At 42.2% G+C, this 13,945-nt stretch overlaps 2 protein-coding genes across 3 annotated transcripts in view; one reads left to right on the top strand and one right to left on the bottom strand.

The window, feature by feature from the left end:
* Positions 1-13,945, bottom strand: part of HIP1 (huntingtin interacting protein 1) — a 152,854-nt gene that overhangs the window by 119,305 nt on the left and 19,604 nt on the right. The window lies entirely within an intron of this gene.
* Positions 1,963-2,646, top strand: LOC133103932 (uncharacterized protein C14orf119 homolog). Its single transcript, XM_061209534.1, has one exon. The coding sequence runs from the start codon at positions 2,054-2,056 to the stop codon at positions 2,480-2,482; it is 429 nt and encodes a 142-aa protein (XP_061065517.1). The 5' UTR covers positions 1,963-2,053; the 3' UTR covers positions 2,483-2,646.

The following is a 13,945-nucleotide window of genomic DNA, read 5'->3' on the forward strand; positions in this document are numbered from 1 at the left end:
ATGAAATTGAAACTGTGATTAAAAATCTTGCAACAAACAAAAATCCAGGACCAGATGGCTTCACAGGTGAATTCTATCAAACATTTAGAGAAGAGCTAACACCCATCCTTCTCAAACTCTTCCAAAAAATTGCAGAGGAAGGAACACTCCCAAACTCATTCTATGAGGCCACCATCACCCTGATACCAAACCAGACAAAGATACTACAAAAAAAGAAAATTACAGACCAATATCACCGATGAATATAGATGCAAAAATCCTCAACAAAATACTAGCAAACAGAATCCAACAACACATTAAAAGGATCATACACCATGATCAAGTGGGATTTATCCCAGGGATGCAAGGATTCTTCAATATACGTAAATCAATCAATGTGATAAACCATATTAACAAATGGAAGAATAAAAACCATATGATCATCTCAATAGATGCAGAAAAAGCTTTTGACAAAATTCAACACCCATTTATGATAAAAACTCTCCAGAAAGTGGGCATAGAGGGAATCTACCTCAACATAATAAAGGCCATATACAACAAACCCACAGCAAACATCATTCTCAATGGTGAAAAACTGAAAACATTTCCTCTAAGATCAGGAACAAGACAAGGATGTCCACTCTCGCCACTATTATTCAACATAGTTTTGGAAGTCCTAGCTACGGCAATCAGAGAAGAAAAATAAATAAAAGGAATACAAAGTGGAAAAGAAGAAGTAAAACTGTCACTGTTTGCAGATGACATGATACTATACATAGAGAATCCTAAAGATGCCACTAGAAAACTACTAGAGCTAATCAATGAATTTGGTAAAGTTGCAGGATACAAAATTAATGCACAGAAATCTCTTGCATTCCTATACACTAATGATGAAAAGTCTGAAAGAGAAATTAAGGAAACACTCCCATTTACCACTGCAACAAAAAGAATAAAATACCTAGGAATAAACCTACCTAGGGAGACAAAAGACCTGTATGCAGAAAACTATAAGACACTGATGAACGAAATTAAAGATGATACTAACAGATGGAGAGATATACCATGTTCTTGGACTGGAAGAATCAATATTGTGAAAATGACTATACTACCCAAAGCAATCTACAGATTCAATGCAATCCCTATCAAATTACCAATGGCATTTCTTACGGAACTAGAACAAAAAAATCTTAAAATTTGTATGGAGACACAAAAGACCCCGAAAAGCCAAAGCAGTCTTGAGGGAAAAAAATGGAGCTGGAGCAATCAGACTCCCTGACTTCAGACTATACTACAAAGCTACAGTAATGAAGACAATATGGTACTGGCACAAAAACAGAAACATAGATCAATGGAACAAGATAGAAAGCCCAGAGATAAACCCACGCACCTGTGGCCAACTAATCTATGACAAAGGAGGCAAGGATATACAATGGAGAAAAGACAGTCTCTTCAATAAGTGGTGCTGGGAAAACTGGACAGCTACATGTAAAAGAATGAAATTAGAACACTCCCTAACACCATACACAAAAATAAACTCAAAATGGATTAGAGACCTAAATGTAAGACCAGACACTATTAAACTTAGAGGAAAACATAGGAAGAACACTCTTTGACATAAATCACAGCAAGATCTTTTTTGATCCACCTCCTAGAGTAATGGAAATAAAAACAAAAATAAACAAATGGGACCTCATGAAACTTCAAAGCTTTTGCACAGCAAAGGAAACCATAAACAAGACGAAAAGACAACCCTCAGAATGGGAGAAAATATTTGCAAACGAATCAACGGACAAAGGATTAATCTCCAAAATATATAAACAGCTCAATATTAAAAAAACAAACAACCCAATCCAAAAATGGGCAGAAGACCTAAATAGACATTTCTCCAAAGAAGACATACAGATGGCCAAGAAGCACATGAAAAGCTGCTCAACATCACTAATTATTAGAGAAATGCAAATCAAAACTACAATGAGGCCTTAGGGTTTTCAGGAAACCTGGAAGCGGCGGCGATAGTTGGAGTCTAAACACTCTTGTGACGGTCTCCGGGTGTCCTGTGAGAGGAAAGGGGAGGATGCCACTGGGATCATCTTCCTCTTCAATGCCGCTATCCTTCCCTTCTCCCTTACCCTCGGTACCAGACAATATTTCTAACTCTTCCCCTCCCCCAATGTCTTACATCACTTCCCAGGAGATGAAGTGTATTCTTCACTGGTTTGCCAGCTGGTCAGGTCCTCAGCGTGAACGTTTCCTACAGGACCTGGTAGCTAAGGCAGTACCGGGAAAATTGCAGCCACTGCTGGAAAGTCTGGAGCAGCTTAGCGTGTCTGGAGCAAACCGACCACCTTGTATCTTTGAGTGCCAGCTACGTCTTTGGGATCAGTGGTTTCGAGGCTGGGCTGAGCAGGAGCGCAATGAATTTGTCAGGCAGCTGGAGGTCAGTGAGCCAGACTTCGTGGCAAAGTTTTACCAAGCAGTGGCTGCTACCGCTGGTAAAGACTGATAGGCCTTAAAATCAAAGAAGATAACCAGAGCTGATGGAGCCGAGGCCACAACTTTACCATGAGAACTTCAAATGTATCACTTAAAGGCCTGGGGATGGTGTCCCGATCAGCTGACTGAACTCGCTGACCAGTACAGGCCTGGTGATTTCAACAGCCGATCAACTGGACTCCTACTGTGAATGTTTTCCATCTAAGCAAATCCAGATCAGCAGTCTGTCTCCTAGCTTACTTCTTTCCAAGAGATGTCAAACCCTCAAGAATTTAAAGACTTCTTTTACAACTGTAACCGAAAGGAATCTACACATTATAACTCAAGCCTACTGCTGGCCCATAGGGGTATAAAGTAGAGCCCTTGTACTCCAGAAACAAGAGAGAAGGACAATAAAAGGTCATGTTTTTATAATTTAGCTGGATTCAGATGGCTGCTTTCACCACTGTTACCAAATTCTGGCATAATTATGTGATATCCCAACTACTAGCTTTCCTAGTGATGATTTAGTAAAATTATGGAAAAATCAGGAGATGGAGATAATTAGCTGCTCCTTCCTCCACACTGATGTTTGTTTGACTCCAAGTAGCAATGACTTTTTTCTAAAGTATATGTGACATCCTTGGAGCTGGTATCAGATGTTCCTATTCTATAAGTTTGCTTTACAATAATATGAAAACAAGTGACATTCTTTACAGGTTGAAGGGTTTATTTTTTGTATCAAAATAAAGAACAAATTTTCAGAAAAAAAAAAAAAAAACTACAATGAGGTATCACCTCACACAAGTTAGAACGGGCATCATCAGAAAATCTATAAACAACAAATGCTGGAGAGGGTGTGGAGAAAAGGGAACCCTCTTGCACTGTTGGTGGGAATGTAAATTGATACAGCCACTATGGAGAACAGTATGGAGGTTCCTTAAAAACCTAAAAATAGAATTACCATATGATCCAGCAATCCCAGTACTGGGCATATACCCAGAGAAAACCATAATTCAAAAAGACACATGCACCCCAATGTTCACTGCAGCACTATTTACAATACCCAGGTCACGGAAGCAACCTAAATGCCCATTGACAGGCGAATGGATAAAGAAGGTGTGGTACATATATACAATGGAATATTACTCAGCCATAAAAAGGAACAAAATTGGGTCATTTGTAGAGACATGGATGGATCTAGAGACTGTCACACAGAGTGAAGTAAGTCAGAAAGAGAAAAACAAATATCATATATTAACGCATATATGTGGAACCTAGAAAAATGGTACAGATGAACTGGTTTGCAGGGCAGAAATTGAGTCACAGATGTAGAGAACAAATGTATGGACACCAAGGGGGGAAAGTGGCGGGGGGGTGGTGGTGGTGGTGTGATGAATTGGGCGATTGGGATTGACATGTATACACTGATGTGCATAAAATTGGTGACTAATAAGGACCTGCTGTATAAAAAAATAATTAAATTAAAAATAAAAAGAGATGGTTGGACCATATTCCAGATAAACTTTTAAATGTCATTTTTGCCTTGAAGTTTAAGAATTTCATATTATTAAAAATAATATAAATACAATTTTACAAGATTGCATAATATCTCATCCTATGGATGTTTTGGTTCATTCAGCAACTACTTATTTTATGCCTACTATGTGGTAGGCATTTTCAAGCACTGGGTGTATCAGAAATTACTCATCCACCATCTGTTGAATGTTTAGGTTGTTTGCAATTTTTCATTCTTAAACTAACATGATGATAAACATCTTTGTATGTAAGAGGGTTTTTATATTTCAAGTTATTTTCTTAGGGTAGATTCTTAGAAGTTGAATTACTGGGTCAAAGAGTAACAATATTGTTAAGATTCTCAATACATTGTGCCAAACTGCTTTCCAAAAAGGGTACCAGGGACTTCCCTGGTGTCCAGTGGTCAAAACTCCATGCTCCCAATGCAGGGGGCCGGGGGCCCAGGTTCCATCCCTGGTCAGGGAACTAGATTCCACGTGCCGCAACTGAGAGCCCGCATGCCTCAACGAAGACCTGCTGCAGCCAAATAAATAAATAAATATTTAAAAAACAATAAGGCATACCAATTTGTACTTTCTTTATCAGAAGAGTATCTATTTTGTATATCCTGACATTATTCAATTTTGTCACTAGGAAAAAAAGTACAAATATCTTATTAATTTGTATCTCTTACTAATTTTTCTTGTGTTTAAAAATTTTTTTTCTTCCTTTGTGAGTCATCTATTCATGTCCAGTTATCTATTGGAGTCTGTGTCTTTCTTAGAGGTCTGTATAAGTTTTTTATATACTAAGATAGTTTATCATTTTTAAACATATTATCTTTAAAAAATAATATCTATGATTTTATTCTTTTACTAATTTTAATTTTTTTTAACAAAGATCATCAAAATCACACATGAATATAGTTTTAAAATCAGATGTGACACTATCAAGAAAGTGAAAAGACAACCAACAGAATGGGAGACAATATTTGCAAATCATATATCTAATCAGAGTCTAGTATCCAGAATATATAAAGCACACTTACAACTCAGCAACAAGAAAAACAATCCAGTTTAAAAATAGGTAAAGGACACGAATGAACATTTGTCTAAAGAAAATATACAAGTAGCTAAAAAGCACCTGAAAAGATACTCAACATCATTAGTCATTAAGGAAATGCAAATCAAAATCACAAGATACTACTTCACACCCACTAGGATGGCTATTAAAAAAAACAAAAACAAAACAGAAAATAACAGATGTTGGCAAGGATGTAGAGAAACTGGAACCCTCATACACTGCTGGTGGGAAATGTAAAATGGTGTAACTTCAGTGGAAGAGTTTGCGAATTCCTCAGAAAGTTAAATATAGAATTACCACATGACCCAGCAATTCCACTCCTAGGTTTATACCCTAAGAATTGAAAACAGGTATTCAAACAAATACTTGAACAATGAATGTTCATAGCCTCACCATTCACAACAGCCCCAAGTGGAAATAACCCCAATGTCCTTCAGTTACTGAATGGATAAACAAACAAAGCTGGTATTATTCACGCAAGAAAATATTATTCAGCCATAAAAAGGCATGAAATACTGAGACATGTTACAACACGGGTGAACCTCAAAAACATCATGCTAAATGAAAGATGCCGACACAAAAGGTCACATACTGCGTGATTCCACTGAAATCAAACTTCCAGAATAGGTAAATCAGTAGAGACAGAAGGCAGATTAGTGGTTGCCAGGAGCTGGAGGGTGGGGGGAAAGAGACAGGGGGTGGGGAGGGGCTGCTTGATGGGTATGTGGTTTCCTTTGCAGGGGGGCATGAAAATGTCTTAAAACTAGACAGGGGTAGAGGTTGCACAACACTGTGAATGTACTAAATGCTACTGAAGTGTATACTTTCAAATGGTTAACGGTTCATTTTATGTTATGTGAAATTTTACACCACCACCACCAAAATCAAGTGGTAAGGACAGCTTGTAATCATCAACAAGCCATCATCTGTTCCATCCTCCCGATTCTACTTCCCAAAGGCAGTCACGCTTTTGATCTCTTTTCCCTTCTCATAATGAATTCGAGATGTCCAATTAATATACTTATGCTGCCATTTCTTCATTTACTAATTTTAAATGTTACCTAATGACTTCCTATTATGACAGATAAGATATAATTCCCTTAGCTCTCCCACCACCTCTCCTTCCTCATCTTCTCATCATAGTTATACAAATATTTTAGTGAAATAATCAGTGTTTAAATGATGACTACAGAGAAATGTCACTCAGGACTTCCCTGGTGGTGCAGTGGTTAAGAATCCGCCTGCCAATGCAGGGGACACGGGTTCGAGCCCTGGTCAGGGAAGATCCCACATGCCGCGGAGCAACTAAGCCCCTGCGCCACAACTACTGAGCCTGCGCTCTAGAGCCCGCGAGCCACAACTACTGAAGCCCGCGCACCTAGAGCCCGTGCTCCGCAACAAGAGAAGCCACCGCAATGAGAAGCTCGCGCACCGCAATGAAGAGTAGCCCCCGCTCTCTGCAACTAGAGAAAGCCCACGCGCAGCAATGAAGACCCAACACAGCCAAAAATAAATAAATAAAATAAATTTTAAAAAAGAAATGTCACTCAGCACAGATTCAAGTGGAAACGGATGATTACATTTCCATTCTTGCTCAATTTTTTACTTTTCTGGGAGTTAACAATTCCTCTGTTCTTTTAGTTGCATAATTTCCTACATACACGTTCTGAAAGTTTCCCAACTGCTCTGCTGTGTCGGATATTGTGTGGGGTGTCTCATCTCCAGGAGGCAACCCTCAGCATCCTTTGCCACTTGCCTGTGCTGGATCCACTTTTCCTGAATCTCACGTTCCCCCTTCCTCTTGTCTTGCTGAAGTCCACCCTCCAGTAAAAGGATTCCCAGAGATACATTTTTTGCATCCTAGATTATCTGGAAATATCTTTGTTCTGCTTTCACACTTTATTATTAGTCACTTGGCTGGGTATGAAATTGATAGAAAATCCTCTTCCCCCACAACCCCGGGGGGCATGCGACACCTAGCCTCCAGAGTCACTCTTGAAAAAATTTGGTCCCATCCAACTCTCATTCCTTGGCCTGATGCCTGTTTTTCCTCTCTGGAAGCTTGTAGAACCTCGTTACACCTGGTGTTCTAAAATTTCACTACGTTATGCCTTGGCGTGTCTTTTATTATGCTGGCAACTGGTGGTCTGCAATTGTGTCCCTTGTACAAATTCTCTGATTTCCTCACCTCTGTTGCCTCTGTGTCTCTTTCCAGAACTCTAAGTGTGTTTATATTGAACATTCTGGATTGATTCTCCATGACTCTCATCTGTTCTCTGTACTTTTCAACTCCTTGTCCTTTTTTGCTACTTTGTGAGAGATTTCTTCAGCTTTAGCTCCTCTATCTTCTACTGAAATTTTGAGTTCACCACCCTCTTGAACTCTATGAGAATACTACTTGGAAGTTCCTGAAGTTTTCTTCTGAACTGGCATTGTCTTTGTTTTTTATAGATTGCTCTTTCCTGATTGTTAAGTTCTTTTGTTCATGCAGGGGCTTGCCTTTCCTTATCCGACAGCTAATCCTTTTTTTAAAATTAATTAATTAATTAATTAAATTATTTTTGGCTGTGTTGGGTCTTCATTGCTGTGCGCGGGCTTTCTCTAGCTGTGGTGAGCGGGGGCTACTCTTTGTTGCGGTGCACGGGCTTCTCATTGCGGTGGCTTCTCTTGTTGAGGAGCATGGGCTCTAGGCGCGAGGGCTTCAGTTGTTGTGGCATGCGGGCTCAGTAGTTGTGGCTCATGGGCTCTAGAGCGCAGGCTCAGTAGTTGTGGTGCACGGGCTTAGTTGCTCCGTGGCATGTGGGATCTTCCCGGACCAGGGCTCGAACCCGTGTCCACTGCATTGGCAGGCGGATTCTTAACCACTGCACCACCAGGGAAGTCCCCAATGGCTAATCCTTGATTAGCTGTTTCTATTAGCTGTGTGGCTCTAAAAAGTTAATTGGAAGTTCCATGTGGAAGTTCCGGGGGGTGTAATGTATCAACTGGCAAATTTCATTCTAGGGAGGGTGCACAGGGAGCCAGCCCCCGTCCGGGCCTCCCAGAGATCAGGCTGGGGAGGGTTCTGCTCTGAGAACTTGAATTTCTCCAGAGAAGCACCTTCTGATCCCCTGCCTGGGAGGTGGATGTACTTGACTCAACTGGATGGTGTGAAGGTTCCAGGCTAATCTCTTGTTTTCAATACCCTCTGCCACATGGAGTTTCTTTTCTTTTTTTTTTTCTCTTTTTTTTTGGGGGGGGTGTGTGTGTGGCTGTGCTGCGGGCTAGCAGGATCTTAGTTCTTCGACCAGGAATCGAACCCGTGCCCCCTGCAGTGGAAGCGCAGAGTCCTAACCACTGGACCGCCAGGGAATTCCCAACAAGGAGTTTCTGAGTGAGGATCTCCCCTGGGTCAGTTTCTCCCACCTGGTCCACAGCTGCAGTATAAATGCCTGCCTGCTTGAATACAGCGAGGGCGGCAGGGGGGGTGGTCAGTTCTTACAGACGGACATCCTCTCCACCTGACTTCAGTCCCGCCTTCCCCCCGACCCCCATCCCCACCATGATGCCTCCAAGCTCAAGCGCCTCTGCACCCAGCAGAACACATCTGCCCTCCTCCTGTCATCATCTCTTCCATTCTCTCCAAACTGTGTTAAGTATCTTATTTAATAATGATCCCTTTCTCATTCTTTGTCTTGGTGGGTCTTCATCATTCTTATTTTCACTATTATTGTAGCAAATCTTGGGAGATGAAGGTGTGCAGCCAATCCGCTACTTTAGCTGAAGTCCTGTGTTGTGCTTTGACATACGAAGCCAGTGATGGGTTAAATGACGTCCCCCCAAAAAGATATGTTGAAGTCCTAAACCCTAGTACTGCAGAATGTGACCTTATTTGGAAATAGGGTTGTTGCATGTGTAATTAGTTGAGATAAGATCACACTGGTTAAGGATGGGCCCTTAACCCAATATGACTGGTGTCCTTATAAGAAGAGAGAGACACAGAGACCCACAGGGAGAACTCTACAGGAACACGGAGACAGAGGCTGGAGTGACGCGCCTACAAGCCACAGGCTACCAAGGAGTGCCAGCAAACACCAGAAACTAGGAGGCAAGGAAGGATTTCTTCCTGGAGGTTTCAGAGGGAGCATGGTCCTGCTGACAGCTTGATTTTGGACTTCTAGCCTCCAGAACAGTGAAACAATAAATATCTGTTGTTTTAAGCTACCTAGTGTATGGCACTTTACTACAGCCAACCTAGAAAACTAATACAGAACCCTTAACTTTTTGTGATCGCATAAATCAGCGTTGTTTTCACTGTGTTTTTTTTGTTTTTTTTTGTTTTGGCTGTGTTGGGTCTTCGTTGCTTCACGCAGGCTTTCTCTAGTTGTGGCGACCGGGGGCTACTCTTCACTGTGGTGCGCAGGCTTCTCATTGCGGTGGCTTCTCGTTGCGGAGCATGGGCTCTAGGCACGCAGGCTTCAGTAGTTGTGGCACGTGGGCTCAGTAGTTGTGGCACACGGGCTTAGTTGTGGCTCATGGGCTCTAGAGCACAGGCTCAGTAGTTGTGGCACACGGGCTTAGTTGGTCTGTGGCATATGGGATCTTCCCGGACCAGGGATCGGACCCGTGTCCCCTGCATTGGCAGGTGGATTCTTAATCACTGTGCCACCAGGGAAGTCCTCACTGTGATATTTTTGACTGCTTTAAAACTCAAAGGTCCTCCTCTACCCCGAACTTCCTTCTACCTTCTTCAAGTGTTTTTCTAATGGTTTGATTTTTTTCCCCCTCAAATTTAACTTTTTTATCTGTTTGGAATTTATACAGGCATGCAGCTTGAGGTGAGAATCGAAAACATCCTCTTCTCCCAAACGAGCCCCACCTAATTTATTAAATAATCCTTCCATTCCTATTGACTTGTGAGGTTACCTTTGACATAAAATTAATTTACATGTGTATAAAGTATGTTTCTGGGCTATTTATACTATTCTACTGATCTACTTATTCTTAAACGAGTAAGTCACTATTTTAATCATTAAAATGTGTTTTGATGTTTAGTAGGGAAAGTTTCTCCTCACTGCAATCTTTTTCAAAGTTTTAACGTTTTTCTTTTTTTTTCTAAATTTATTTATTTCATTTATTTATTTTTGGTTGTGTTGGGTCTTTGTTGCTGCGCGCGGGCTTCCTCTAGTTGTGGTGAGCGGGGGCTACTCTTCATTGCGGTGCGTGGGCTTCTCATTGTAGTGGCTTCTCTTGTTGCGGAGCATGGGCTCTAGGCACGTGGGCTTCAGTAGTTGTGGCTCACAGGCTCAGTAGTTGTGGCTCACGGGCTCTAGAGCACAGGCTCAGTAGTTGTGGCGCATGGGCTTAGTTGGTCCACGGCATGTGGGATCTTCCTGGACCAGGGATTGAACCCGTGTCCCCTGTGTTGGCAGGTGGATTCTTAACCACTGCGCCACCAGGGAAGCCCTTAAAATTTTTCTTATTTATTCTTCCTGATAAATTTTAGAAAAACTGAAGTTCCAAAATAAATTCTACTGGGGTTTTGGTTACAAATAAGACAAGTATAAATTACACTAGGAAGAGATGACCTCTCTACAAATTCCATAGTTTCCATCTGGAAACAAAGTACGTCTCTCCACTAGCACATCTGCTTTATATCTCTCAGTAAAGTCTTATAATTTTCATCAGAACCCCTCTATCACATATACCCTCCCCCCCCGAAGTCACTCCTTATTCCTTTACCTTACCCTGCATGTATAGTATATTCATCATTATAAGAAGAATAAGAAAAGCAGCTAATATTTAGGGGGCTCACTAGATGCCAGACATTGTTCTAAGCCCTTTTATAAGCATCATCTCACTAAATTCTTGTACCAGTATGAGTTTGTACCTATCATTTCCACTTACATATGAAAATAACTAAGACACAGAGAGATAATTAGTTCAAGGCCATAGAGACAGAACCAGGTTCAAATCCAAGCAATTTTACTCTGGAGCCCATGGTCTTATCTCAAATCAATATTTTTACTATTCAGCTGTAAAATAGAATGAGGAAGCCTTTTATTTGCTGATATATAAAAACTGCCAAGATAGTTGGTTAAGCGAAAAAGTGATTCTGAACTATCATTCATATAAAAAGTGGAGAAGAGGGTAATATTCCAGTATATGTATATTTGCTTATACATAAAAATAAAATATTTGAATGGACACAAAAAGAAATTAGTAAGTGAGTGGTTCTCTCTCTTGGAGTTGAGCAGAAACTAGGCAGTAGGGGCACAGGAGTGGGAGGGAGACTTTTTGCTTTTTTTTTTTTTAATCAAGTAAGTGTATTATTTCCTCAAAATTAAGTAAATTTAAAAATTTTTAATTTAAAATAAAATACATAGCAGACACTCAGTAAATATATTATAAGTGAAGGATTAACGAGTACATAGATTCTTACAAAGATATTTTATGGTCTTGCTGCTTCTCTGAATAGGATCTGTTTTATAGTATAGTTTCAAGCTGCTTGCTAATATATAGGGAAATATATTATTCATTTTTATAATCTCACTCCTAACACTTTTATTCCTTATAGTGAACTTGCTTATTAATTCTAAGACCCTTTTCCATTGGTTCTTCTGGGTTTTCAGTGAACAGGGCAGGTCCATAAATGTGTTCAGACAGGCCAGGGATGAAAATGAGGAACGGTAAGGATGGTGGTAAAGGAAAGAGTGTGTTTTCCATGTAAAGACATTGAGTTCCATTTTTAAAAAAACACTGTGTGGGCCAAACGAAACAAGCCCACAAAAGAATCCAGCCCTTGGGCTGCCAGTCTGCGGCCTCTGCTTGCAGCATTCCCTGTTCACTCATGCTTTCCCCCTCCCTCTTCCCCTCAGCTACACCATCCCCGTGCCTCCCCCACCCCCCCCCCCCCGCCTCCCCCCACCGCATTTTCCAAAGCCTTCCTCCAGACCCACCTGCCCCCAGGCCTCCCCAGCTCCTCCAGTCTGCATGGAGCTTTCTACTTTTCTCCACAGCTGTCAGGTTTAGAACCACTTTTAGAATCACGGCAAGACTCAGTGTGGCCCCGGGCTCTTTAATAAGCAACTTGAGACAGTTAATCCTGCCTTGCTGGGCTCCTCCCACCCTTGCCAGCATCCTCTGCTTCTGTGGTTAGCGGATCAGATCACAGTGACCGTTCAGCCCACCCATTCTTCCTGGGGTCTAGGAGCCACTTAAACTCAGCAATCAAGTCTGATTCATGCACGACGCCTGGCGCCTGTCATTGCAGGCGCTTGGGAAACCTTGTCTGCTGAGTGACGAAGGCTGTCGGGCAGGTCTTCCTCTTGGCAGGCATTCCAACTAACCCACGCATCCAAAACCCTGATGGAACTTTGTAGAGCAAGCCAAAGAGGATGACGGCACCCCCGTCCTCCAGGGACCAGGCAGAGCCTCCATGAGGGTGGGATCTGGTTTTTACACCTGTCACGTAGAGCAAGCCCTCAGAAATGTATTTATTGGCTGGCTGACATGATGCTTACCGCCCGTACAGCCACCCAGAGACAAAAAAAAAAAACGATGTATGAGGGACACCAATAAGAAGGGGGTGAGAAAAGTCTCACGGGGCTTCATGACCCTGGAGCACCCATGGAGCCCCTCACTGAGACGTGAATACTTCTGCCCCTAAATGAGAATGATTGCCTTCGCCCCTCCCAAGGCTGTGCGAACATTCACATTTTATTCTAGGAAAAACTCTATCTTGTACCGTGGTCCTCACTTTAGAGATGAGAAAATGGAGACTGGGAGAAGTTAAGCGACTCGTCCAAGATCACACGGGGAGTGTGCCCTGCAGCCAGAACTGGGACACTGAACTTTGACTCTACCTCCACCATTCTTTCCTGGGAGATTCCAGGTAGGAATTCTGAAGAGAGGTGGCAGGGGTTTGAATGATCTGACCTGCAGAGGAGAAGCCTGGGGTTAACTGCTGTCCCACTGCGCTGTGGTAGAGACTGAGGTTGTAACTGCTGTCCCACTGCGCTGTGGTAGAGACTGAGGTTGTAACTGCAAGCGACACAGATCCTTCCGTTGCTCATGAAGCCTCCATTCTGGCATTGGTGGTGAGAGGGAGACAAATGATGAAACCCGAAAACAAATAAACAAGGTGACTCTACCCAGTGGTAAGTGTCATGAAGAAAATACAATGAGCTGATGAGACAGTGAGTGGGTACAGCTTTCTGGGGAGTCAGAAGAAGCCCCTTTAAAGAGGTAGCAATTGGATGGAAAGCAAAAAGCAGATGCAAAGTTTCTAAGACAGGAGCAAGAGGCTGACACATGGTAAGCAAGCTGAGGCCGGTGAGGGTGTGGGCAGCTTACAGAGGACCTTACAGTTCAGTTAACGAAGGTAGATTTTATTCTAAGCAATTAGGAAGCCCCTGGAAGGTTTTAAGCAGGACAGTGAAATAATCTGATTTATGTTTTTTTTTTTAAATTTTAAGCTCTCTGGCTATGCTGCAGAAGATGAATAATAGGGGACTAAGACTCAGATAAAAAGAGCAGACTGAGCTGTCATACATATGACCTCTCCCCCACAATATGTAGACATACTAGAAAAAAACACATTAAAAAAATATCATTAACATGGAAATGAACTTGAAAGCATCTCCAGGTACCAGAAAGCTACCGTGGCAAATGAGATTTGAAGCCACATGCTACGGGATAAACACACCAGATATGTGCTATGAGGCAGGGGTCCCCAACCCCGGGCCACGGACCGGTATCCCGTGGCCTGTTAGGAACCGGGCCACATAGCAGGAGGTGGGTGGCGGGCGAGCGAGTGAAGCTTCCTCTGCCGCTCCCCATCGCTCCCATTATGCCTGAACCATCCCCCCGCACCGTCCGTGGAAAAATGCTGGTCCCAGGAGCGGGCAGAGCA

Source organism: Eubalaena glacialis, chromosome 13 (assembly GCF_028564815.1).
Source record: "Eubalaena glacialis isolate mEubGla1 chromosome 13, mEubGla1.1.hap2.+ XY, whole genome shotgun sequence".
Lineage (NCBI taxonomy): Eukaryota > Metazoa > Chordata > Mammalia > Artiodactyla > Balaenidae > Eubalaena > Eubalaena glacialis.

Coding starts and splice junctions, on each gene's coding strand:
- LOC133103932 (XM_061209534.1), top strand. CDS start 2,054: ATGCCACTGGGATCATCTTCCTCTTCAATGCCGCTATCCTTCCCTTCT.